A 26964-nucleotide genomic window follows, 5' to 3' on the forward strand; every position below is an offset into this window, starting at 1 on the left:
ATCATAGTTTCCTATGTGTTCTATTATAAGCATTATAAATACATAGTATACATAATCTATGTACAAATATGTTTATACGTATTACTCAGGGCATAGAATGTTTTATTGTAATTATTTGTGTACTTTTCACCCCTCTCCCACCCTACTCTTTTTACCTACCTATTGCCCCTCCACAAACAAGGCGGGGGGGGGGGGAATGACTGAGTTCAAGGATCTTATCTTATTCATCTTTGTATTCCAAGCACTTATCACACTTACCAGTACATAATAGATGCTCAGTAAACATTTGCTAAATGAATACATTATTATTTGTAATTGTGCCATTAATAACACCAATGAATTCGACACTAATAATCTCCTAGAATGTTGCTAAATCAGAGTTAGAAATACTCTAGGAGCATGAGTAACTCTGATGTCACAGCCATTTACCTGCACCTTCTAAGATTACAACACAAGATAGAATGTGTTCTAAGTCCAGAGAAACCCCTAGGAGTCATCCTAGCTATGGCATGTAGCTCAACACACAATAGCAGTTTTTTTCAAAGCTCTCTTCTACTTATGTTGATTAGTGGTACACTGAGGAAGAAATCTTAACGTTTAGGAAAAGAGAACAAAGGACAGAATCATCTGAAACAAAGGGCAGATCATCTGAAAATCATTTGGTTGTCATTTCTATGTTAACAAATCTAGGGCTTTGCTGCAAGGTTATCATATACTTTGCTACTTAAAATATAAGAAATGTCTCCATAGTTTTTTTTAGTTTCCCTTATTGTAAATTCACAAAATTCATTACTTTCAGCTAAAACTTTTCCTTATTTAAAATAAGCAGAAAATCAGCAAATCAAATTCAGTATTTCATCATGATGACATAGGACAATCCCAAGGATACTGAGATAGTTCCTCACTAACAAATCTGAAATGTAATCACTAGATAATCCGAATAAAGAAAATCAGATGGTCAGTTCAATAAATATGCCCTTCATTTTAATATGGTAAATTCAAATTTCTTTTTGTGATATTAACACTTAGAAAGCCCAGTCTATAAAGAATGTTAACTTCATAAAGGTTATTGGCCACAAATAGGCAACCAAAATAAGGCCTAACTATAAACATTAGAAGGAAGCCTACAAAATCAGGAATAACACAACAATGTGTACTATTCACTACTTCTCCAGCTTTGTTTTGGAGGGCCGAGGCAGTAGAAAAGGATGAGAAAAAAGATAGGTAACAACTTATATTTCATTTTCTACTGTTAAAAACTTGATTGAAAAGAGGCAGAGGATTTGGATGGACATGTCCCCAAAGAAGATACACAAGTGACCGGTAAGCACATGAAGATTCCCATCATTAGAGAAATGCAAATCAAAACCACATTTGGATGGACATGTCCCCAAAGAAGATACACAAGTGACCTGTAAGCACATGGAGATTCCCATCATTAGAGAAATGCAAATCAAAATCACAAATGTGATACTGCTGCACACCGATCAGAGTGGCTACTCTAAAAACAAAACAAAACAAAACAAAAACAAAAAACAAAACAGAAAATACCAAGTGTCGGCAATAACATGGAGAAACCAGAACCTTTGTGTGCTGTTGGGAAGCATGTAGGGCAATAAATGCAACGGCTGTGGACAACAGTACGGGGGTTCCTCAAAAAATAATACAACTCCCATATGATCCAGCAATCCCACTTCTGCGTTTACACCCAAAAGAACTGAAAGAAAACAGGATCAAGGAGGTATTTGAACACCTGTGTTCACAGTAGCACTACTCACAATAGCCAAAAAGGAGAAGCAACCCAAGAGCCCGTCAATAGGTGCGTGATAAACAAAATGAGGTATATACACGGAGTATTACCCAACCTTATAAAGGAATCTCTGCTACATGTTACAGCATAGAGGAATCTTGAGGACATCATGCTAAGTAAAATAAGCTAGTCATGAAAAGACAAATACTGTATGATTGCACTTATATGGAATACCTTAGAGTAGTCAAATCCATAGAAACGGAAAGTAGAGAGGCGGGTGCCAGAGTCTAAGGGAAGAAGGGAAACCAGGAGTTGTGTGATGGGTGTAGCTTCAGTTCTGCAAAATGGAAAAGTTCTGGAGATCTGCTGTTCACCATGAACATCATTAACACTAGTGAACTGTACTTAAAATGGTTAATGCTATTCGTCTATTATGGAAATCATTACATATACGAAGTGTGAAAAAATGCTTTGGAATGAATAAAATAACAAAGTTTTAATGGTTAAGATGGTAAGTTTTACATTATGCATATTTTGCAGTTAAAAAACATAAATTGTCATGATTTGTCTAAAAAAAAAAAATCCAAGGCTCTCAACTGAAAAACTAGTAGAACCAATACAAGCATAAAGTTAGAATTAGAAATATGGAAATCACTTTGTTATGCCAACAATTTTAAAACATAATGAGAAATGGATCCTATTTATAATCAAATATGCAGAAATTTAAATGTGCACCAACTATTAAGAAAACTGTAGAACTTTATTGAAGAATATTAAAATCCTGAATAGGATAAATTATGTTCCTGGATAAGAAGACTCAGGTTTTTTTTGGTTTTTTTTTTTAATTATTTATTTGTTTTGAGAGAGAGCACATGAGAGCAAGGGGAGGAGCCAGAGGGTGGGGAAGAACAGAGGGAGAGAGAGAAAGAATCCCAAGCAGGGTTCCCACTGTCAACGCAGAGCCCAATGCGGGGCTCAGTCTCACAAACCACAAGATCATGACCTGAGCCGAAATCAAGAGTTGGACACTTAACCAACTGAGCCACCCAGGCGCCCTGGGAAGACTCAGTATTATCAGGCCCCCTTGTATTGATCTATAACTTAATATAATTAAATATAATAATATAAAATTCCAGTGGGATCATTTCATAGACCTTGAGAAACTGACTTTCAAGTTAACCTACAAGAGTGTACATACACAACTACCCAAACAAAATTTAGATGGACAAACAGAACGAAAGTGATCTGAATTGCCAGGCAATTAAGTAACTTTACACCAGCTGCAAAGACATAAAAATTGGCACAAGGCCTAGATAAACCTAGTAACAAAAAATATTAAAGTATCTAGAAATAGGTCGGCCTACAGAAAGGAGTTTATGTATATGAGAGTTGGCACTCCATATCTGCGGAGCAATAATTATTTATTAAGTGGTATTGGAGCACGTAGTTACCATCCAGAACAAAAACAAAACTAAGAGCAGCTGACATTATTTTGGTTTCACAATGTGCCAGGCACTGTACTAAGGTCTTCAAATGCATTAGTTCATTCACTACTAAAATAACACACACACACACACACACACACACACACACACACACACACACACACACAAAGGAAACTAAAGCATAAATAATCAGCTTGCCCAGTAATTTGCCCAGTAAAGGTAATTAACTTGCTTCAATATTGCTGAGGCCTAAAATTCAACCCCATGACATTAGATTCCACAGCCGAAGCTCCCTAATCATTACAGCACATAGCCAAGCTGGACATACCTTTATCTATACCAAACATACACAAAAATTTTAGATTGGAAAAAAAAAAATCCAAACATGTAGGTGTGTGTCAGCTAAAGCATACATATTGTTAAAGTTTAGGTTAGGGAAGTCTTCTTTAAAACCATCACCAACAACAAATCCAGAAAATATAGGACTAGGACTACATAAAACATAAAATTTCCATGTAATGAAGGACGGCAGAAGAGAAACAACATGGCAAAGCAGAGACCAAGACTGCAATACGTATGTGAGTCAAAAGACTAATTCCCTTAATATATAAAAAACTCCTTCAAATCAGTAAGAATAAAGACTAAGGACCCAATTAATAAAAGGAAAAAGAAAAGCAGAAAGGAAGTCACAAAAGGTAAAATGAAAAGATGTCCAACGATGTATCAGAGAAATACAAATTAAAAACAATACTATGTATTTTTAATATCAGGTTGGCATAAATTAAATGAATATTGGAGAAGTGTGAATAACGGACATTCTTGTTTCAGTTTAGTATTAATTGCTTCAATATTTTAAGAGGGTAATTGTGCTGTATCTACCAGTGGTTAAAAGTGGCAAGGATTCTAACAGCAATTCTGCTTCTATCCTATCCAAGTACTTACAAGTATGCACAACATAGATGCAGACAACGCTTTCATGAAATTGTTGTACAGTGAAAGATTCTAAGTAATAAAAGGATCAATAAGGGAATAGTTCAATAAGTTACAGTTACTATTTTATTGAGTACTCTGCAGCCATTAAAAAAATGAGGTAGAATGAAAATGTTTTTCATGTACTGTCATGGAAAGATCTTATTTTTCCATAATAAAAACCACCATGTGGTAGCAAGTTTGCAAGATACAAAGTTGAATACAAGGTCAAAGGCAGGGGAGAGACAGTAAGAGAGATGCTAACAAAAAAGTCAGAAATTAGATTTTTAAAAAACCTATGCTCGGGGCGCCTGGGTGGCGCAGTCGGTTAAGCGTCCGACTTCAGCCAGGTCACCATCTCGCGGTCCGTGAGTTCGAGCCCCGCGTCAGGCTCTGGGCTGATGGCTCAGAGCCTGGAGCCTGCTTCCAATTCTGTGTCTCCCTCTCTCTCTGCCCCTCCCCTGTTCATTCTCTGTCTCTCTCTGTCCCAAAAATAAATAAACGTTGAAAAAAAAAAAATTAAAAAAAAAAAAAAACCTATGCTCAACTGCATCAAAAATTTGAGAATATTTAGGAATAAATGTGAGTTTAAAGGAAATTGTATAAAACCTCTAAGATAAAACTGTAACAATGAGAGAAATTAGAGAAGACTGTATCTAAGTAAGTATTTGATTGTGGAAAGTTTGTTTATGAAATTAAAAACTTAGTATTGTCAAGATGTCAATGTAAGTAAAATTGTAACAAGTTTGATAAAAATTCTAAAATATGTATGGAAATACAGGGAGCTGAGAATAACCAAGGTAAGAGTACACACTAGCAGACCATGACTTATCACAAATTTATAGTTATTAACACAGTTTTAAACTGTTACAAGGTTAGACAAGCTTAGAGAATGGTGGAGCAGAATAGAAAGTTGGTACAGTCATGGGAAGGTGGGTTTTTCAGGAAAATATTCAAGATAACTCGGGTAAGGGAAAAACAAACTTGACTCCCCTTCAACTCATACACAAAAATCAACGCCCAGAGTATTGTAGGTCCAAATGACAAATGAAGAGCACTAATGCCTTTTTAAGATAACTTAAAAGAATATTTTCAGGGCTCCTGGGTGGCTCAGTTGGTTAAAGCGTCCAGCTTCAGCTCAGGTCATGACCTCACGGCTCATGAGTTCAAGCCTCATGTCGGACTCTGTGATAACAGCTCAAAGCCTGGAGCCTGCTTAAGCTTCTGTGTCCCTCTCTCTCTGCCCATCCCCTGCTTATGCTCTGTCTCTCTCAAAAATAAATAAACATTAAAAAAATTTTTTTAAATAATATTTTCATGACGGAGTCAGGGAAAGGTTACTTTAAGAATACTCAAAATGCCCTAACCATAAGGACAAGATTGTACTAAAACTGAGAATTTCTGTTCATCAAAAGGCCCTATTAAGGGGCGCCTGGGTGGCTCAGTCGGTTGAGCGGCTGACTTCTGCTCAGGTCACGATCTCACGGTCCGTGAGTTCGAGCCCCGCGTCGGGCTCTGTGCTGACAGCTCAGAGCCTGGAGCCTGTTTCGATTCTGTGTCTCCCTCTCTCTGACCCTCCCCCATTCATGCTCTGTCTCTCTCTGTCTCAAAAATAAATAAACGTTAAAAAAAATTTAAAAAAAAAAAAAAAAAAAAAGGCCCTATTAAGAGGGAGGAAAGATAGTGATGCCTGGGTGTCAGTCAGTTAAGCGTCCAACTCCTGGTTTCATCTCAAGTCAGACTCTGTGGTGACAGCATGGAACCTGCTTGGAATTCTCTCTCTCTCCCTCAAAATAAATAAATACACTTAAAAAAAAAAAAAAGAGAGAGAGGGAGGAAAGATAACCCACAGAGCAGAAGAAAACACTTTCAAAACAAGTAACCAAAGGGCTCACATGAAGCAGATAGAAAGTACTTCTTCACAACATAATAAGAGACAAGTGACATGAACAGTGAACCTGAATATGCATCCAATGGCCAAAAGGCATATCAAAGAATGCTTGATCAGGAAACACAAATTAAAACCCGAATGGCTCATGAGGCACCTGGGTGCCTCAGTCAGTTAAGTGTCCGACTTTGGCTCAGGTCATAATCTCGTAGCTCATGAGTTTCAGCCCCACATCAGGCTCTGTGCTGATGGCTCGGGGTCTGGAGCCTGCTTCAAATTCTGTGTCTCCCTCTCTCTCTGTTCTTCCCCCAGTCACACTCTGTCCCCCTCTCTCTCAAAAATAAATAAAGATTAAAAAAAAAAAAAAAAAAAAAAAAAAAACCAGAATGGCTCAAATTAGAAAGACTAACACCACCAAATGTTGACAAAGATATGGAACACTCAGACCTGTGATGTACTTGTGGTTGGAGTATAAATTGTCACCATCATGAAAACGAAAAGAAAGTAACATTAGAAAGCTTTAAAAGTGAAAAATCCAATCAAAAAGGAAAATTACTGAGAATAAAATAAAGTGATTGTAGAACAGGACCCATGGTTAGTCAGTAAGTAAGCCTATATGTAAATATAGCTTTGGAAATGATAAAGGATAGTATTTGGTTAAAGAATATTTTTTAAATTAATTTTATTGAGCTATGATATAATGCTCAACTTTAAGTGTACAGTCTGATTAATTTTGACAAATGAATCCCAGGGTTCAACCTCACAATCAGATGTCCCGCCAAAATGTTCCTGCACACTGCTGTGCAGGCAACTCCTCCACTCTAGCCATAGACAACCCCTGATGTGATTTTTTTGACTGATTACTTTTGCTTATTCTAGAAAAACTGACAAATGGAAATGTACAGTATGATGTCCTATCAGGCTACTTTTGCTCAGCATAAAAGATTAATCCATGCTGTGTATCTGTGGTTATTGCTGAGAAGTATCCTATTACTTTATTTTTTTAATTTTTTTCTTAAAGTTTAGTTTTGAGAGAGGGAGAGAGAGAGACAGAGCATGAGCAGGGGAGGGGCAGAGAGAGAGGGAGACACAGAATCTGAAGCAGGCTCCGTCAGCACACAGCCTGATGTGGGGCTCAAACTCATGGGCCACAAATCATGCTCTCAGCTGAAGTCAGAGGCTTAACCGACTGAGCCACCCAGGAGCCCCGGAAGTATCCTATTACTTATTGTACATGCTACAATTTGTTTACTCTTTCACCTGATGACAGACATTTGGGTTTGTTCCATGGCTGCATTTGTACAAGAAAAAAAAAAAAAAACGTGTTACCATCACTTTGGAAAACTGTTGGTATTACCTACTGACATTAAATACAGACATACCCTGTGACCAACAGTTCTACTGAGCATACGCCCAAGAGAAATTGTCCCTATGTGCACCAAAGGACATGTATGTGTAAGTTTACAGCAATATATTCCTAACAGCCCAAACCTGGGGACAACACCAGTGTCCATCATCATTAGAATAAATTGTGATATATTTATATAACGAAATACTATAGGGCAATGAAAATAACTGAATTACAGGTACACACAACATGTCTGGTTCTCCAAAGTGTACTGTTGAAGGAAAGAAGCCAGACACAAACGAGTCGGTTTATATGAAGGTCAGAAGCTGGTGAAACGTATCTATAGTGTTAGAAAGCAGGATCGTGGTTTCTTCTGAAGAAAAGTGAATTGTGGTTACTGCAAGGGGGCAAGTTGGGGGCTTCTGATTTGCATGTTCTCTTTGTTACAGCTCAGAGCTATACACTTAAAATTTGACTTTTCCATATATATGTTACACTTCAATAAAAAATTGAATTCAATTGGCTTTAAAAAAGGCAATATAATTCAGTGGTATCACAATGATCTCAGCTTATCTTTACTATAGTTATTTACAATTATTATCATTGTCCTCCCTTTTATAACCGAGGTATCAACTCTGGTCACAACTACCACAGAACAGAGCCAAGCTTCACACTCAAGTCCATACCTTGCACAAACCCATGAAACCTCCATCAAAGGTTTATTCCTAACTTAGGTGTGTCCACAAGATTTCCCTCCTCAGGTTCTGTCTTGAGACCGTCTTCTTTCCTCATTGTATGTTCTCACTCTCTTATCCACAGTCTCCCTTTATCTGGAGAGAAATGCTCCAGAGTTTAGACACTGAAACCTTGTGGTTAGTTATTTCTCAGGAAAACAATAATTTGTTCTGCAGAGGAGGAAAAGTTTTACAGTTTTGTAGCTGCTTTCTATGAAGGAGTGAGAGCTCTGTCTTCATGGAAGTGGTTGATGGCTATTAGCCCACTAAAGGGGGACAAGAGGAAGGAAACAAGAGGGGCCACAGGGGAAGATGCTGAGGCAGGATGTAGAGTGGGTGCTTGGTGGAGAAGCCAGAGAAAGAACGCTCAGCAAGCTGCAAACAGATGGAGATTTGAGAAAGAAGAAAAATGGGGCCACCTGGATAGGTGGGTTTTTGTTTTTGTTTTTTGTTTTTTTAACATTTATTTATGTAACACATATGTGCACTCTTGCACGAGAACAGGGGAGGGGCAGAGGGAGAGGAAGAGAGAGAGAATCTTAAGCAGGCTTTACACCAGGCAGGGATCCAGTGCGGGTCAGGATCTCGTGAACTGTGAGATCATGACCTGAGCCGAAATCAAGAGCCGGACACTTTACTGACTGAGCCACCCAGGTGCCCCTGAATAGGTTTTTAAGGAAGAAGAAAAATATCGGCAGGAGGGATTTGTAATGGTGTGGCATAAGATATGGTACAAACTTCATTCTTGTCTTCCCAAAGAAGCTTCAAAGTAGATTTGAGAGCTCAGTTTATTTTCTCCAGGACACAACAAAGCTACTGAATATACAACCATTAAAATAAAAGTGTTCAAGTATCTCTTACAATCAAGTGCATGTATACACAAACTGGCCCCAAAACGAGCTCTACCTGAACTTTGCAAGATTCCACAAACCAGAGCATTGTTTTTAAGAAGCATTTTTTGCTTTAATTGCTTCAGTGAGCCTTTCATACCATTAAAAATACCATTAAAACTCCCCTTTTTAAATGTCTGGGAGTCAAAAAGGCAACATCAAATGACCTTAGTTAATTTTTGTGGCTATGAGCTGATATGGTACTCCTATGATTTCCTTTATTATTCAGACTGACTCACTCAGGTCCCATTGTTTTTTGTTTTTTGGTTTTTTTTAAAGAACCAGAATAATTCTAAATGCTCCTGGTCCCCATGTGTTTTCCTTTCTGGATCTTTAAATGTCAGTATATTGGCAGGAAAAAAAAAAAAAATCCACCACTCTCCATCCCCTCCCTGACTGGAAGCAGCCATTCCTCTCTTCCCATTGTAATTCCAGCTTTTGTTAATTATGTGTATCTTTCAGGAAGTCATAACCTCTTTGGCTCTCATACGTAAAAGGAGTATGATGAACTAAATGATTTCTAAAATGTTCACAGCTCTGAGTTTTTAATATCCTAAAATTTCAGGTTCTATATTATAATCTCTTGTCTCTACTCCCCTGAACCAGACCTTTACTAATATTTCCTGGCACACAATAGGAGATTGCCAAGTTGCTGGTCCACATTTTGGGATTCCCTCTGCTTCACATCAAGCTTTAGCTCTCATTTGTATTCAAAGAGTCAATTTCCCTCTCTACGGCACCAATCTATGTAGCAAGTGGAAGCCTAATATACATCAGGTTCACCTCTCGTTTCCCAGGACACCCTATTTCTACAGCCACAAAATGCAAGACTTTCCTGCTTTTTAGTCTGTACAGCTTCCAATTTCTGGGCTATCACAACTCCATGCAAGTGATGGTGACATGTGACAAAGGTCTATAAAATACATAATGAACAAATCTATTGCCTAGACTGTGAAAGAAGATACTTGGGATGATGTACCTAGATACAGGACACTAAAGGAAAATCTACTCATAGCTAATGCAGCTTGTAAGCTATGAATGGAGAAGTTTTTTCAAGTACAGTAGGCCAATAAAATATTCAAAGATATTTATAGCTCTCCCTTGCTGGTGAGGCACGGATATCTGACTCACCAGGAAGAATAGCGAACAGCTCTATCCTTTATAACCAAGGGAACCCAAAATAGAAACAAACCAGAAGTTGGGCGGAGCTTTGTTGAGGAATGGGTTATTTCCCTATCTGAACCAACATACTCTATAGAGGGATGTTCCTGAGCTACTTTGAGGTTCTGAGTGGTGTAAGCCCCCAGAAATGCCACCCACACTGACAGCTTGCTCACTTGCGGGAACCATGACGCTGTGCTAGGTCCTCTTTTCTACAAAAGCCATAGTACTCACTCTCCGCAGGGCCATCCATAGGCCATCACCCCCACCCCAGGCCAGGTCTGAGCTGCAGCCAGTGGAGAAAAGAGCTCTTCCAGATGCACATTGGAAGAGAAACCAAGAAAGCAGAGTTCATTTTGTTTCACAAAACACGAGGGCTTTTCTTTGTATTTTCTCCTTCCGTGGGTAAATAAAATAAAATAAAATAAAATAAAATGGTACTATTTGGGAAACTGGCAGGAACTTTAACCTACAATGCCATTTTTATGTAAAACTCACAAACATTAACTTAATTTCTTCTTGGGATGCTGAGGCACACACCACGATAATAGGTTTTTTAAGTTTCTTGATAAGTAATTATATATTTCAGGCCATCCTTCATAACATAAAGTAGGAGAGGAGCAGGAAAGGAAGGCCAGCTCTGGCCTGAGCACCTGTATCAAAGGGGACAAGGAGGTGGGGGGCAAGTCCAGGGATGGTTGTGGGGGAGGGGCAGGAGAGGCTGAAATATATGCAAAATTCACTGCAGTGTCTTTTTCCATAGCTTTCTACCCTCATTTGATTTTTGAAGGAGGCTCAGAATATTTAGAATCACTAACCCGAGTAAAACAGAGGTAAGGTTCCCCTGTTATCAGGCATCAGTCAGTCCAAAATGTGGCCTTCATTCAGTCTAGCCCTGGCCTCAGAGCTGGTGTGACTTAAGCCAGTAGATTCTTAGGAATGCATTTGACTTTTAGGAAAAACGAATCACAAGACACAAATTCATGTCATGGGTTTTTTTGTTTGTTTTGTTTTGTTTTTTTAAATACATGCCTCGGAATATATTTAGAAAAAATTCAGTCAATGGTTTTTTTACTGAGTCAAAAAAGAAAATTTCAACAGCTTAAGATATGTTCCTGAATAAAAAACCTAAGCATTTTCAAGATCTCAATTCTCATTTGTACCTTCATATTAATTCATACATCAGTGCAATGACCAGCAAAAACCCCAAATGGATCCTTTGGAAACTAAGGTAAACTGAGATTTTCTGGACAAATAAGCAAGCCAAAAGATTTTTTTTTAATATTGAAAAAAAAAATTCCATAAAAACTTGAAAACAGAGCCTGAGATGTAGTTTAATGCTGAAATAATTAAGATACCCATATAAAATACAAACATAAGGACAACAGAAAGCCCCCAACAGTCCCAAATTTTGCATATAGTCACTATAGGAGCCTACTGTAAAATTAGCAAGTTAGGGGGAAAAAAGTTGTCTTAGATCTCTGCCTTAACCTATGCACCAAAATGAATTTTTGAGGTAAAATAGAAAGAAAGAAGAAAGGAAAAGTTAGGGAAAATATCACTTAAAAAATTTGAAAATATTTATGATCCGACTATGGGGAGGTTTTTTGTTGTTTAACTAGACTTCATGCCCAACACAAAGCCCTGCACAGGGCTTGAATTGACAACCCTGAGATCGAGACCTGAGCTGAGATTAACAGTCGGATGCTCAACTGAGTCACCCAGGTGCCCCAAAGAGAGGTCTTCAACCAAAAAGGAAAAGTTAAATAATAAAATGAAAATAGATTTGATTATGCACAAATACTTAAAATGCCTTCACACCAGACAAGTAAAATTAAAAGCAAATGATAAAGACAGAAACTTGTTTTCAGTGTTTCCGAAGTACTGTTTTCATATGAAATAGAGGAAACTAGCTTGGCAATTAATACACATTGAAAACATTAAGGCATATACTCTTACATTTAACAATTATACCACAAGGAATGTATCCTAATTAAATGTTTACAAACAAAAATATTTACAGAACTGTTATTTCCCTTTTTATGTAACTCAAAATACCTTGAAAAACCCAATCTCTATAAATATAATCATTGTTAAAATGCAGTCAATAAAAAAAATGCAGGCACACATTTTCAAGTGTGAAAGCAGACTATACAAGATGATCAAAAAGTTTTTAAGCATTCAATTCACATAGGCCCATCAGAATTCAAAACATTGGCAATGGTTTCTCTAGGAAACAGAGACTTTTTTTTTTTTTTTTTTTTGCTTTGTGATATTTCTGGTTATTTCCAAAATGTATTATTTTATTTTGTAATACAGGGAAACATTTAACACTTAGAGAAGATTTTCTAAGATCAGTAAACAAAGTCTCTACACTAAAGCGAAGAAGGTATTTACAGAACAAGGCTCTGAATGATGGCCATTATATTTTCTATGAACTAATTAAAGCAGAAGACCTAATCTTCCCACAGAATTAAAAACAAAACAAAACAAAAAAACCAAACCAAAAAAAAAAAAAAAATCCAGGCCTATTTCTTCATGCCATTGTATTAGAACCCTGTGTGGTCAAGTGTAATGGAGATAAATGTATGCCAATTCTCCATGCTGACTGAGGAGATTTATAAACTTCTCTAACCTGGAGCCTGCCAGGAGTATCTTTGCTGGGTAACTTGTCTTTGCTACTTCAAATCCACGCATCCCCCTTTGGTGCCCTACTCTGGGCCTCATTGTCCTAAAGGAATGGCATAAAATGGCTCCCAGTCCTCTGACTTGTCTTTGGTCATTGGGAGTGATGGTGGGAAACAAGACCAAGAACAAAGTCCAGCTATTTATTTCCCAGATCCTTCCCTGTCAAGTCACCATAGATTGGCTGCATCCCTCTACTGAGGGCCACAGTTCCTGTTGGGTAGCCCTCACCACATCGCCACTCAGCCTCCCTCTGAAGTTCTGGATTTCCCCAGTGGCCCCTCTTACCCTTTGCCCCTTCAAGTCTAAGGCTTCAAAAGCTTCTCACTGTTAGTGGTGCCTTTTTAAACCCTGCCCACATCTTTGTGAAGACTTTCTAACAAACTCTGGATCAAATCATCCAGTTTGAGTTGGTCACCTGATGTTTTATTTGTTTGTTTTTATTTATTTGTTTTTTTAGAGAGCACAAGCCAGGGAGGGACAGAGAAAGAGAGAGAGAGAGAGAGGATTTTTTTTTGAGTTTTTGTTTTTTAGAGAGATAGCACAAGCTGAGAAGGGGCAGAGAGAGAGAGAGAGAGAGAGAGAGAGAGAGAGAGAGAGAGAGAGAGAGAAAGAGAATCCCAAGCAGGCGCCACACTGTCAATGCAGAGCCCAATGCGAGGCTTGAACCCACGAAGCCGCCAGATTATGACCTGAGACAAAACCAACAGTTGGACGCTTAACCGACTGAGCCACCCAGGTGCCCCGAATTGGTCACCTGATTCTTGACAGAACCCTAGTTAATACAGCAATATATGTAATTGCCCAAAAACAAAAAAACCAAAAGAAAGAAACTTCACAAAGCAAAAAGAAAATAAAAGTGACCTAACATGATTTAGAACATTTTTTTCATATTTGAGAAAAAAGACATTTAACCCTATGTTAACTCTATGATTCAATCATCCACAGTACCAAGATCCTTGTGTTTTCCAGGTTTTATTTAAGACTTTGGGCAAGTTACAGGGGCGTCTGGGTGGCTCAGTTGGTTAAGTGTCCAACTCGATCTCAGCTCGGGTCATGATCTCACAATTTGTGGGTTCAAGTCCCACATCGGGCTCTGGGCTGATGGTGCAGAGCCTGCTTGGGATTCTGTTTCTCCTTCTCTCTGCCCATCCCCCACTTGTGTTTTCTGTCTCTCTGTCTCCCTCTCTCTCTAAATAAACAAACATAAAAATATAAAAAAAAAACCAACAAAAAACTGGGCAAGTTACTTACCCTTATATAACTTCAGCATGTACCAAACAGCATGTTACAAGAGAAATCGCAGAGAGCACTGGTTGTCTATTTCTCATAGAAACAAATTGCTTTCGCCACATTACATATAAAGGTATACACTTCTTAGGTTTCACAACACACCTTTTCACTTTGCTGTGATTGAGTCTTACTTTGCCTCAAGGTTCAAAAGCTAATCAAGTTTACCGCATCCAGATGTTTCTGGTCTTGCAGCACAGTCAAGTGGCACAGAATCAACGTGAGTTGATTAACCTCCTAAGGATATGAGGAGCCTGCTGAAAGAGATTCCTCAAAAATAACAAAAACAAAACACAAAACCAAGATCATCCCACAAAGCTTGTTTCAACAGCCAACTCCTATACCCAAAGAAGGAAAGACCATTCTGAGAAGAACATGGGGTCTGTCAGTCAGACTGTCCCAATCCCAATTCCCAGGAATAGGGAGGGAAATGCTCTTTCCACTCCCAATAGGTGTGAGGCATCGCAAACACAAGGCAGGACTGCATAGACAATGAGGTAAGAGGGCACAGCAAGGAGATGGCAGAAAGCAATGTGCTCTTATTTGAGTAGAACAATTCAGGCCCAATGAGTTAACACTGGGGCCGCTCACTGACCAGAAGAGGTCAACTCCAGCACCTGCAGCAAGTCCCCTGCACGATGGCTCTAATGGGTGCTGGGGATTCTCTTAGTTGGCACATCACCGAAGTTCCAAGAGCTCAAACACTGGCAGTGGAAGAGCCCCCGATGGTGGGCACAGTGTTACCAGGATGGCCCTGGAGGCTCCGATGGGCTTTAGCTGCCAAGGAAGGTAGTTGCAGTGTCACTAACTATAAATGATGCTGATGGCTCTGCGAGTGGCAGAGAGCCTCTTAGGAGTGGGCTCCAGCTACCCTCCTAGGACTAGAGAACTCCAGAAGCCATAGTTTAAAGGGACAGGTTCTCTGATACCAGCTTTCTTTTTATCCTTGAACAAAAGGTGAACTTATAGTAATTAGGTGATCTCTTAAGACCTTGGTGGGGGGGTGGGGGGAAATCATTGAATGATAAACTCTGCATAAAGGAAAATCCAAGCAGTAGCAAGTCTGAAGGGGCTGAGGGCGGCACAAGGACAGTGTAGGACTCATCATGAAAAACACCATTTCTTTCCCAGCTCTGCCAAGGACCAGGCTTAAGTGTTCACAGCACAGAATTCCAACAACACGCTTGAAATAGGAATGCTAGAGTCTTATACACCTAAGGATAAATAAAGAGCACTGAAGACATAAAAGCATAAGACTTCAAACACCTTAAATATCCTGAATCTAATCTCACGGTTTCTGTGTCTCTGCAGAGTGGCAAATTTTGCAGGTTTCCCTCAAGGCAGAGAAACCAATGGCAACAACATAAAATGCTTTAAACAATACACCAAATGCTTACAAGACTCCAGTTTTCTCAACAACAGTTTAAGAAAATCACAAGGAAAATGCTATAGCTTCCTCAAAATTAGCAATCAATGACAAGGCAACCTTACGCTAAGATCAAGTAATGGGGTAAAAAATGGGTAACTGCAGGCACTTTATCTTCTTTGACACCCACCGAAAGGACATCAGCAGAGTAAGGAGCACCTAGAAGCCTCTAAGAAAGTGCAGCACCAGACCTGGCAGCATGGGAAGAAAGTGCTGCCACCCGTGGAACTGGCTGGGGACTTGGGAGGCCTTCTTCGGACAATACCCAGCCCTCTGGGTCACTGTGCTGTCACAGCTCATCCAGTAGCCCCACCATTATGGGTCCTTCCCACCCCCATCTCATCCAAGACCTCAGGAAGCTCTGAGAATACATTTCATGACAAGCCAAGACTGGGAAAGCCGCTGAGGAGGTCAACTACAGTGTTCCTCTGACTTTCTGGAAATGGACTAAGGAATCTCTGTAGAGGTATAAATGCCCCCAAAAAGGACTTAAAGTGGATTAGAAAGCCATGTATGACATTTAATTACTTCCGTACTCAGCAAATGCCCGTCATTATACGTAAGACTGCCCCAACACACCGAAAGGAACAAGACTTGGATCACCAATATGAACTAGGAATCAGAACTCTGTGTTCTGGTTTTCCATGAAAGTAAACATTAGCACTTTTAATTGTTCAAACTGTGCCAGATCATGAGAAAGAACTTGGTAGGTGGTTCAATTATTGCAACCACCAACACTCCAATTCTGGAAAAAAATCAACTGCAGGCAAGAAGACTGGAACAGCTGTATATATTTTTTTCACTGAGGCTATGACACTTTTCATTCTGTAAGTCAAGCACTACAGGAAAAAAAAAAATGCTATGAAGTAGTTGATGCCTTGCGAGAGCCCCAAGTTTGCAATTGTGTAAGTGGAGGCTAAAAGCCATCAGATTATAGAAGTGAAGATTCATTTGCCACTCAAAATGTATCTGTATTCTCAATCACTAAAGTAATTTAAGATACTGCAGAAAACCCACATATTACTAAACCACCCCAAATTTGATCCATTCATGTTTATCAGTGAATAGGAAGGGAAGCCTTTTTCCGTAAACAGACTGATCTTCATGTACACACATATCCGAAGACAACCAGCAAAATATGAACCTGAATAGATAATCTTCCAATATCAGGACGAAAACAAAGAGCTTTCATCCAAGATAAACACATATATTCAATCAAGAATACGCCATCCTCTACTTCTTTTTTTTTTTCCCCCGTGAACCTTCCAGTTAGAGTAAAAATATCTAAATGCCCGTTCCATTTTAACATATTCAAGCAAAGCTCCTGGGAAGGTTTCCAGAGAGTTAGATTGCTTTAAAATTGGCCATGCATTAAATAAAGCTTTGTGTAACAAAAGTGAAAGAGTAACTGATACAGCCTCTGTACATTCACTCCACACAAGGTTCCTGTAGTTCAAAAGCATTCTCAAAGACAAACAACAAATCAGTTTGCAGCTCTGGAGAATCATACTCTGCCTCTTCCAGCAACCCCACCAGCTCACAACAGTATGAAGAATACCACCTGCTTCCTGAGGAATGTGTAATCTACCTGCTCGGTTAGCTCCCCAAAGGTTCTCCTACTTTACACACCTGGCCCCCCGTCATTCATTCCACTGCATTCACCTTTCATCTCTGAGAGATTCATTAATGATAACTGTGCAAAGGTTCCCTTGAACAGCACAACCCCAAAGAAAAGGCTTCAACCTTACATTTAACAGCGAAACAAAAACTCAAGTTCTGGGAGTACTGAAGTAGCACTAAAAGCCACTGCAGCAAAGGATTCATTCCTGGGTACCTGGCTTCTTTTCCCATTACCTGCTTCGGTGTACTTCAATCCCACTTTTTCTTCTGTGTCTTTTGTCTTCGGGGGTGGCCAGACAGCTTGGAGTCTGCCGGGAGTCCTATCGTCCTGCTCAGTGGGGCTGTGGTCAGGCTGTGGAAAAGTGGGGAAAGAAAAAGTTAAATGAAATGTGGCCAATGCCAGTTAATCCCTGAAAACATGCTAACTCTAACCCTAAAATCACTTTTAATGGCCTGTTGCACATTGCTCTCATTCACTGTCATTGAAACTTCTCACTCCAGAATGACCCTTTTCCAGAAAGGTAAAGTGATCAGTTGGGGGGTTGTGGGGGGGTGAGGGGAAAACACGCACACGCACACACACACTCAAGACCATGTGTGATACAACAAATAATAGATGATGTTTATCATACAACTATTTAAAAAGAAATCACAAACTTTCAACTGAAGACATAGATATAAATGTACTATAATCAGGTACATTTATAGGAATGTTAATAGATCAATCCCAAACAACTCAGCTGTAGGTCAAGATACACCTCTCTAAGCACGACACATTGCTGATTTCAATTTGTTTTCCTTTCCTTTCAATAAATGAGATGGCCTTCATACTCAAGCCATTTTTATAGGGGTTGAGTTTTACAACTAGGAGAATGCTATATCGCGTTTAGTTCTTAACTACAGCCTAAGAATGTTTCCAAAGATTTTAAAAATTTTAACATCTTTACTGATCAAGTATATAAGAGGGGATGATAACTCTATGCTGAGTAGACACTAAAATTCTACTCACGGTTCTCGTGAACCTTTAGGATCTGTTAGACAGGTGTGTGCTAGTCTTCATGAATTACCTGAATTAATTTTAATAGTAGCAGCCTTCACTAATTAGGTGCTTACCGGGTACTAACTTGACTTAATCTTCACAACTGCCCTGTAAGGTGAAGGCTATTCCGTTCGTTACGCGGACGAGGGGATGGAGATTCAGAGGGGACCAAGGTCACCCGGCCAAGAAATGGCAGAGTTAGAATTAAAACCGGGTCTCATTCTAAACCTAGTGATCAGGGTGCCTTGTAACCAACACGGGGACATTTTAATCCTAACACAAACACCTATGTCCCCAAATGGCAGACTTCCGAAGTTAAAATATAGTTTTTGCAGAGGTATAATTAGGTGGTGAGGAAATCCAGGCTGTTTCTCCCTCCTGCATCGTGCTGCCTAGTTTTTATAAGAACATCTATGAATGCTTAAGCTCAGAGTGACAGTTTCCCTTTCCTACCCACACATCTTTATGTATAGCCCTTTTATGACACTCCAGAAAAATATAAGGAAGACAGAAAACGCCAGTTTCACTCCTTACCCCTTACAAGGATGATTTGATCTTAATCCTCTTCACCTAGAGGAGACTAACAATAGGTAGTTGGGACTCGCTTTTGACAGGAAACCTGAAAACTACAGGTTTCACTGCATCTTAGGACAAAACGCAAAACCCAATTCTACATACGCTTTTGGAATCAGAGGGGCCATCCCCTGGCCTTGACCTGGATCGTTCAAACACAGCTCTCAGGGACTCCTTCTCATGCTTCATCTTGCGCTTGAGAGCTTCCAACTCCGAGGTGTCAGCTGTGGTCCCCTTTTTGGGGGGACGAACGAATATGGCTTTAAAGGCCTCGAGGGCAGTCTCTGGAGGCTTTGGCTTGACCTCTCCACCCTGAGTTTGGGCTCCGCTGGGGCCGCTCTGGCTCTCCTGGGCAGCACCGCAGCCCATCTCTTCCTTTCTGGGCTGTTCAGGGTCTCCTGCCCTCACTTCTGCTTTGGGCATGTCAAGGATGAACAGCTGAGAGAGCTGCTCCAGGAGAGTGGGAGTGGCCTTCGGGTCAGCTGTCTTCTCCCCAGTCTTCACCGTCTGCGGCCCTGCCTGCGCTAAGGACTTCTGAACAGGTTGTGTCAATTTGAGCAAGGCCAGGTCTCCATCCTTTGGTTTAATTTCCGTGATGGTCTTCCCTCCCTCACCAGTAGCCCCTTTCTTCAACACACGAAGTCCACTAAAAAAGGCTGGAAGCTGGAATGCCTTCTCCCCAGGGACTTCTTTTTTTGACGCGGCATTCTCGGTAACACCAACAATCAAGGTCTGGTCTGTTACTGCGGGTGGATCTTGGGAACTTTCTTCTCCAGCTTGCCCTTGGACGGGGCTGTGCTCTGTCTGAAGACCACCATCACCAGGTTCGGGTTTGCTACTTATCTCAGATGGAGTCCTCCGAGGACCTTCTGCACAGCACTCTGCATCATCCCTTTCCCCAGTGATACTATTTTCCCCACAATCACGTGGCTTTTCTCTGGGCTCCTGAGATGGCTCAGCTACAACACTGGGAGACTGTGGGCGACTGGTGTTGCTTCCCTCTTCTGGCTGCTGGCCACCATCATCAGAGTCAGAATCACTGGTGGTGTTCACAAGAGTCCCACGAACCAAAATGACATCGTCTCTGTTCACGCTCAGAGTACTGAGCGGAAGAGGCTCTTGACCCAGGAGAGAAATCCCTGCGTCTGCTATGATGCTCTGATTTCCCTCGGACTCTGTCTCCGCCCCTGCAGTCTTGCCATCATTTCCCAGGTCAGGTAAAACCTGGGCCGCTGCCTCCTGTGGATGGGAGCCATGGCTGGGATCATCCAGCTGAGGCACTGGATCCAGGACCAAACTGTGGAACGCCTTCAGGACTGCGTCTTCCTCTTCAGGCTTCGCAGATTCGAGCTTACTTGTAAACCCAAACAGAGTCTTCATGGAGAACTTGCTCAGGATCGACTGAGCCACTTCAAGTCTGGCTTCAGGTTTTTCTGGCTCTGAGACCTCATCACTGCCATTCAGAGAGTCTCCGACGCCCTCCATGTCTCTGCAATGCCCCCAGTGCAAGTTCTGGCTTTTGTCACTTTCCCTACTGTCTCAGTTTATCCACACCATGGGCTCTGAACTTCCAGGACAGAGAGAGCAACAGGACCCGGCAGCCTGACTCCGCCCCAGAGCAAGCACACTTGGTCTCTTTCAGGTCACTGGCTGTGTCCTCCTTCCGGTGTGAGCCAGGATGGTGCGCCCAGGGCCAGCTGTAAGAAGTCCGAGGAGCTTAATGCCCAGACACAGCCTCGGCTGCGCACCTTACTATAGACGGACTGGGGAGGCTGCTCCGCTGGGACTTCCGTATTTATTCCCGTGGACAAAAGGGGTTTTGTCGTAGGGAAAGTCAGTCTGCCCCCGGTCATCCCGGCCCAGGACTTCACTGTGAGCTCCGCCCCAGTGCCTGCCTGCAGTTCTCCCGATAGCTTTCAACTTCCTCATTGGTGAGCAAGGGAGGCTACCGAATGTGCTGAGCTGGCCAGCAGATCCTGACAGCCCTCAACCCCCCCGCCCCCACCCCCCCCGCATCAGCCCAAGAAATCCAAAAGTGAATCAGCAGAAAAATGATGAAACGTTTCCTTTTTGCCCTTTAAATTTTGGTCAGAAGCCCGTGCACCATCCAGGCCAAAAAACCTAGCAGCACACACAGATCAACAGCCACTTACAAAGCCCAGAGCAAAGAAATAAAAGTAGGGAAACAGATGATCTCAAAATGCCAAGAACTCTCTCAAAAGCAGTTGATTTACAGCTCTCAAAGCTGTCTTTTTTTTTTTTTTTTTAATGCTTTCTTCCGCTTCCCTGCAGGTTTCATCTGGAATGCAGATTTTAGCTGGTGGGTTCGGGGGGTGGGGAACCAACACAACTGGTTTCAGATTACTGCTGTTTTAGCTCTGCCCCGGTGTCTCACTGTTCTACAAACAGGTACTTAGGCAAGCACGCCCACCACGCCCAGTGGCCACCAGCCTTAGGCGGGCAGAGTAAACAGCCCCAGCCCCAGCAGGAATGATCACCCTCCACATGCTCTGTGCCAACCCCAGGCTTCTGCTCAGCAGCTCTGACTTCCTGGTTTCCTTAGGAATCCTGATGGCCGAAGGGCACCCCGCTCTGCTTCAGTGATCCAACCAACTAAGTGAAACCTGGCATGATACAAGGTAACACACAACCTGCCTTGTTAAGCAAAGCGATTTATCAAAGGTCCCCAAGGAAGCACATTCCCCCAAAGGGCAAAACATCTGAAAGGTCTCTGTCAGGTTTCTATCACAGACCCAATTTGCCTAAAACAAGAAGGGCAGACAAAATCACCACCAACCATCAGAGCAAGGTAGTTTCCAACACTCTGATCATATGCTGGGAACTTGGCAAGGAAGGACGTGGAAAAATTGCCGCTCTGTTTCCTAGCTGCATGGCTGCCTCTTGGGACAGCTTCCTGTCATACCTGAAGGTCTCAGTGTTTTTCAAATCTCGTCCAGTCAGCAGGCATTTACTAAGCACCTGGGATGGACAAGTTACTGTACTGGATCGAGGCAGTCAAACTGGCTTAGGAGTAATCACCGGCCCTCTGAGCAAAGCTGCAAGAAGATTGAGCCCAAGTGTTAAACACCAACAGCAATTCATTCTGCAAAATAGAAGCTGGAGCCACAAGCTTCTTGTGCAAAACGGCAGTCTTGCTTGATGTGCACCAGGGAGCAGCCGTGAATGTCACTCTGATGACTTGAATCATGTTCCCCAATAAGTATTAACACTGAGAAATTTTGACTGCAATACATTTCTAGCAGTGTGTTCAAAAGGAACCCTCACACAAAAAGGGTACATATTTTAATATCCCACCAATCCCTATGGAAAAGTTAAGACAGCACTTCCTGGCCCCTGGTTTGACCTGGTGTCTAAATGGAGACTTTCCCACTCACTCCTGATGCTAGTATGTTTGGGATTATTAACCAGGGCAGACTTCATCAAAAGGCCGCCATAACACACAGAAAGCTTCATGGGCACCATTCAAGTCTTAGAACAGTTTCCTGTCCAGAGGAAATGCCCTTTGATAAAAATCAGACTTCTGCTTCTGCTAGAATGAGGAGAAAAGGAATCACCACCTCAAATCATAAGATCAGTCTTATGTTCTTAACAACATATACACCGTCCAACACTGATGTGTGGGGAAGAGACGTGACACCTATTTGGTGTCGACCTTTTTTTTCTTTAATTTTTTTTAAATGTTTTATTTATTTTTGAGACGGAGAGACAGAGCATGAACAGGGGAGGGTCAGAGAGAGGGAGACACAGAATCTGAAACAGGCTTCAGGCTCTGAGCTGTCAGCACAAAGCCCGACACAGGGCTCAAACTCAAGGACCGCGAGATCATGACCTGAGCCGAAGTCGGCTGCTTAACCGACTGAGCCACCCAGGCGCCCTGGTGTCGACCTTGTTAACTGGAGGCTCTATTTTTCTCAGACCTAACTATCAGTTTTGAGAATAAGTTTCTGAGCACCCCCAGCACATCTGGGCGAAATGGGACATAAAGTGTCCCCCAAAGGTTGTTGGCCTTTTTATACAACAGTATGGAGCAGAATTAAGATTTTCAGCATTCTGTCAATACCCATGGATGCCAATACAATTTCATGGAAGTTGTGGCAAGTCTTGAGTCCTAGGAAATGATTTGATCCCAGTCCCTGGGTTAGAGGTAAGTAAGGTATTAGGTTTATTTTAAAAGTTAAGTAACCATGGGGACGCCTGGCTGGCTCAGTTGGAAAAGTGTGCAACTCGATCTTGGGGTCATGAGTTTGAGCCCCATGTTGGGTGTAGGGATTACTTAAATAAAACTTAAAAAAAAAAAAAAAAAAAAACGTTAAGCAACCATGGCCAAGAGAACAATCCAGAAATTGCACTACTAGTCTCACTAGGACACAAAGTGTATTTTATCCTCTGAGATGACACAGAAGATGAACTTCACAAAACAATGTGAGAATGATCATTCTTTCCCCTTGTAACTTAGGGGAAAATCTAGAGTGGCTGATTAGAAAAAATAAAAATAAATCAAGCAAAAATGCCTAGCTGGCTTGTGTACTAGTCACAGACAAAACACAGAATCCCCTGGAGTCAAACACATTAAAAAGCTTTCCCCATACAACCCTCCTTCATTTATGAAGCATAACTCTGTTACAAAGATGTATTTATCCAACAATTAAGCACCAACTACATACCAGGCTCCAGGGATATACCGATGAAGAAAACCCCAGCCCTCCACTTTCATGACACATGAAGGTAAACAGGGGAGATCAGCCAAGAAAGAGGTGACACTTTGTTCATAAATTGTAACTAAGTACTTTATACCCCAGACTCAGTTTGAATAGCAACCAGTGGACCTAAGACAATTCTTTTTTTTATGTTGATCTATGTTTGACAGAAAGAGAGTACAAGCAGGGAAGGGGCAGAGAAGGAGACACAGAATCTGAAGCGGGCTCCAGGCTCTGAGCTGTCAGCACAGAGCCCAATACGGGGCTCAAACTCACGGACTGTGAGATCATGACCTGAGCCGAAGTTGGATGCTTAACCGACTGAGCCACCCAGGTGCCCCTGGACCCAAAACAATTCTAAGTGAAAGCAAGCAGTTACCATCTAAATAATTAAGACAAGTAAGAGAGAGCAGCATGGTATTTCAAATAGATGTTTGAATATTGACTCTCAGACCATTAGAAATGTGACTATTGCCGGTGATTTAAGAAATCAAAAAAATGTTTGACCATAATGTTCAAATAAGAAGCCTGCAAAATTTTTAAATCATTTTATTTTCATCATGATAAATACATTCTTTAATCCTCACACCCAACTTCCCTCTGGTAACCATCAGTTTGTTCTCTATAATTAAGAGTCTATTTCTTGGCTTGTCTCTCTCTCTTTCCTTTACTCATTTGTTTTGTTTCTTAAATTCCACATGGTGAAACTATATGGTATTTGTCTTTCTCTGACTGAATTATTTCACTTAGCATAATACACTCTAGCTCTTTATCCATTCATCTACTGATGGACCCTTGGGCTGCTTCCATATCTTGGCTATTGTAAATAATGCTGCAATAAACACAGGGGTGCATGTATCCCTTTAAGTTCGTGTTTTTTATTTGGGGGGAAAACACCCAGTAGAGCAGTTTCTGGGTCATAGAGTAGTTCTATTTTTAACTTTTTGAGGAACCTCCATACTATTTTCCAGAGTGGCTGCACCAGTTTGCATTCCCACCAGTAGTGCAAGAGGGTTTTTCTCCACATCATCGCTAACATTTTTCTTGTGTTGTTGATTCTACCTATAATGAAAAAGGTGTGAGCTGTTATCTCATTGTACTTTTGATTTGCATTTCCCTGAAGATGAGTGATGTTGAGCCTTTTTTCATTGTCTGGTGGTAATCTGGATGTCTTCTTTGGAGAAATGTTTGTTCAGGTCTTCTGCCCATTTTTAATTGGATTATTTGTTTTTGAGCATTGAGTTGTATCAGCTCTTTATGTATTTTGGATACCAAACCTTTATCAGATAGGTCATTTGCAAATTTCTCCCATTCAGTAGATTGTCTTTTAATGTTGTTGTTGTTTCCATCAGTGTGCAGAAGCTTTTTATTTTGACATAGTCCCAATAGTTTATTTTTGCTTATATTTCCTTTGCCTCAGGAGACCTATCTAGAAAAATGTTGCTACGGCCAATGTCAGAGACATTACTGCCTGTGCTCTGTTCTAGGAGTTTTAAGAAGCCTGCAAATTGGTTGATTGGTCTTGAAAAATGAGTCTATTTAATGCTTTAACATTTTCAGGAGGAAAAATAATCACTTCTCTCCAACATCATTTATCTCAGTGTCTTATTCTGTGATGAATACTTATTGAATACCTACTACACAAAACCGGTAGAAGCCAAGACTTTCTCCTGAATCTCTTTTGTTCTGTAGGGGCCAAGGGCAGGCCACCCCAAGATGGGCCACTTTGGCATGAAGATTATTTTGTGTTGAAGGCAACTGAGATCCTGCAGGCTCAGAAAAAACTTTTTGCCCTTCCCTTCACTACATAGGAAAATCTAAATTGAGGGTTCTTCCCAGTATAATGGCTATTACCAGAGATAAATTTTGTCTGAGTGACCCATCTGTATGGCAAGATAAACATCTACATTCCAAATATCTGCTCTTGTTGTCCTGTGAATAGCCTTCCTTCTCTTTGAAGTCCCAGACATCCACCCAGTTTAGGATGATATACATACCTCATTTTGCCTGTCTTTGGAATTTACATGTCTGTGTGGATTCCCTGTATTTACAAAATGAAATCTGATTTTCTCCTGTTCATCTGTCTCGTGTCCATTTGATTCTTAGTCTAGCTAAAAGGGGACAGGAAACTCATGCTCCTTGACAGTTTTAACCTTAAGGCCCTTAAGCCTTCTAACAGCTATACCTGTGCAAAAGGTCAGATAAAATGATTCACCTTAGACAACCAAGTTAAAACAGGTAGCACTTGACCCATGTGATGTTCTTTGTAACTATTTGTTACAAACAATTGGTACCCAGCTACTTTAAAACTCAACACATATGTTTCTCCCTTCTCACCATCCTCTCAGACTGAGGCTGAAGGCAACTGTACCTCAGTTAATAAGAACATCAGTCCCACAGATACCTGGTGAGATAAGCCTAAAAGGGTGGTTGCAACAAAACGCACATCACCTGAGACCAGTCAGTAGAACCAACCTTCTTGGCTGTCATAAGATTAGAGGAATCAGCATTAAAAAGCATTTTGTAAGTCAATTTGCAGAAATTGGACGTTGCTTAAAAGAAAAACTTCCTAAAGTCCTCCCACCCTCTATTCTTTGGAATCCCCCACCCAATCATTCAGTTTAGATAATTCCCTCCCACATTGTCATAAAACCCCAGAAAGGCAAGGGAAAAGTAGAGCAAATGAGGTCAGTTTCACAGCATCAGGCCACATGATTCTCCTGTTTCTCTTACCCAATTTATTACAAGTTCTGGGCCCGTTTTTAATGACTAATTGCTTCTAGCTTCTAAAGTGGTTCAACTAGGTTCATGTGACAATTGCTGAAGAAAAGTAGAAGGGAGTTAAAATTACTAAAGGTAAGTAAGGGTATAGAAACTATTCTGTAGAAGACAAGTTTATACCAGTGGACTGGGGAAAGGAAGGAAGGAAGTGGTGGATAAAGATGTGAGTGGGGTAATGAGTAGAGATGGCTTTTTGGTCCAGGAAGGGTGTTTTAATTTACTCAATGAAGTCTGATACAAACAGTGAGATCTGAGGAAATTATGACATCGCAAGCACTCAAAAAAGCCACTTGTCAAACTAACGACATCCCGTGAAAGGAGCTGACGATTATGAAAGAATGTGGGTAGAATCAAATTGCTGGGAAGGTGAACGGGACTTCAGAAATACTAAAAATCAACTCGTTCCACATTCTTGTGTTAAAGAAGAAGCCATTTGAAATCAAGAGAAGCTAAATAACTGGAACCAGTTCACACTGCTCACATGAGCAACAAGATGGGAAACGAGGTGTTCTGACTCCTGTTCACCTCCGGTCTTCCTACTGCCCTGGCCCATGAGCTTACCTTCCTCCGGAACAGCATCCTCCTTATGCTCACTTTCCACATCTTGGAAATGAAGTCACAAGACCAAGTACAAGACCAAGCCAGAG

At 41.0% G+C, this 26964-nt stretch overlaps 1 protein-coding gene across 2 annotated transcripts in view; it reads right to left on the reverse strand.

Annotated features, from left to right (window-relative positions):
- Positions 1-26964, reverse strand: part of FMN1 (formin 1) — a 431558-nt gene that overhangs the window by 273860 nt on the left and 130734 nt on the right. Inside the window, exons 1-2 of one of the 2 annotated variants that reach the window (XM_043555725.1) lie at positions 18924-20743; positions 17441-17558 (exon numbers count right to left, since the gene is read on the reverse strand). The exons of the other annotated variant lie outside the window; for it this stretch is intronic. Coding sequence (XP_043411660.1) covers positions 17441-17558; positions 18924-20303 — 1498 coding nt within the window. The 5' untranslated portion in view covers positions 20304-20743. Of the gene's footprint in view, positions 1-17440; positions 17559-18923; positions 20744-26964 lie in introns of those variants that run through there. 2 annotated transcript variants of the gene reach the window in all.

This window comes from Prionailurus bengalensis, chromosome B3 (assembly GCF_016509475.1).
Source record: "Prionailurus bengalensis isolate Pbe53 chromosome B3, Fcat_Pben_1.1_paternal_pri, whole genome shotgun sequence".
Classification (NCBI taxonomy): domain Eukaryota; kingdom Metazoa; phylum Chordata; class Mammalia; order Carnivora; family Felidae; genus Prionailurus; species Prionailurus bengalensis.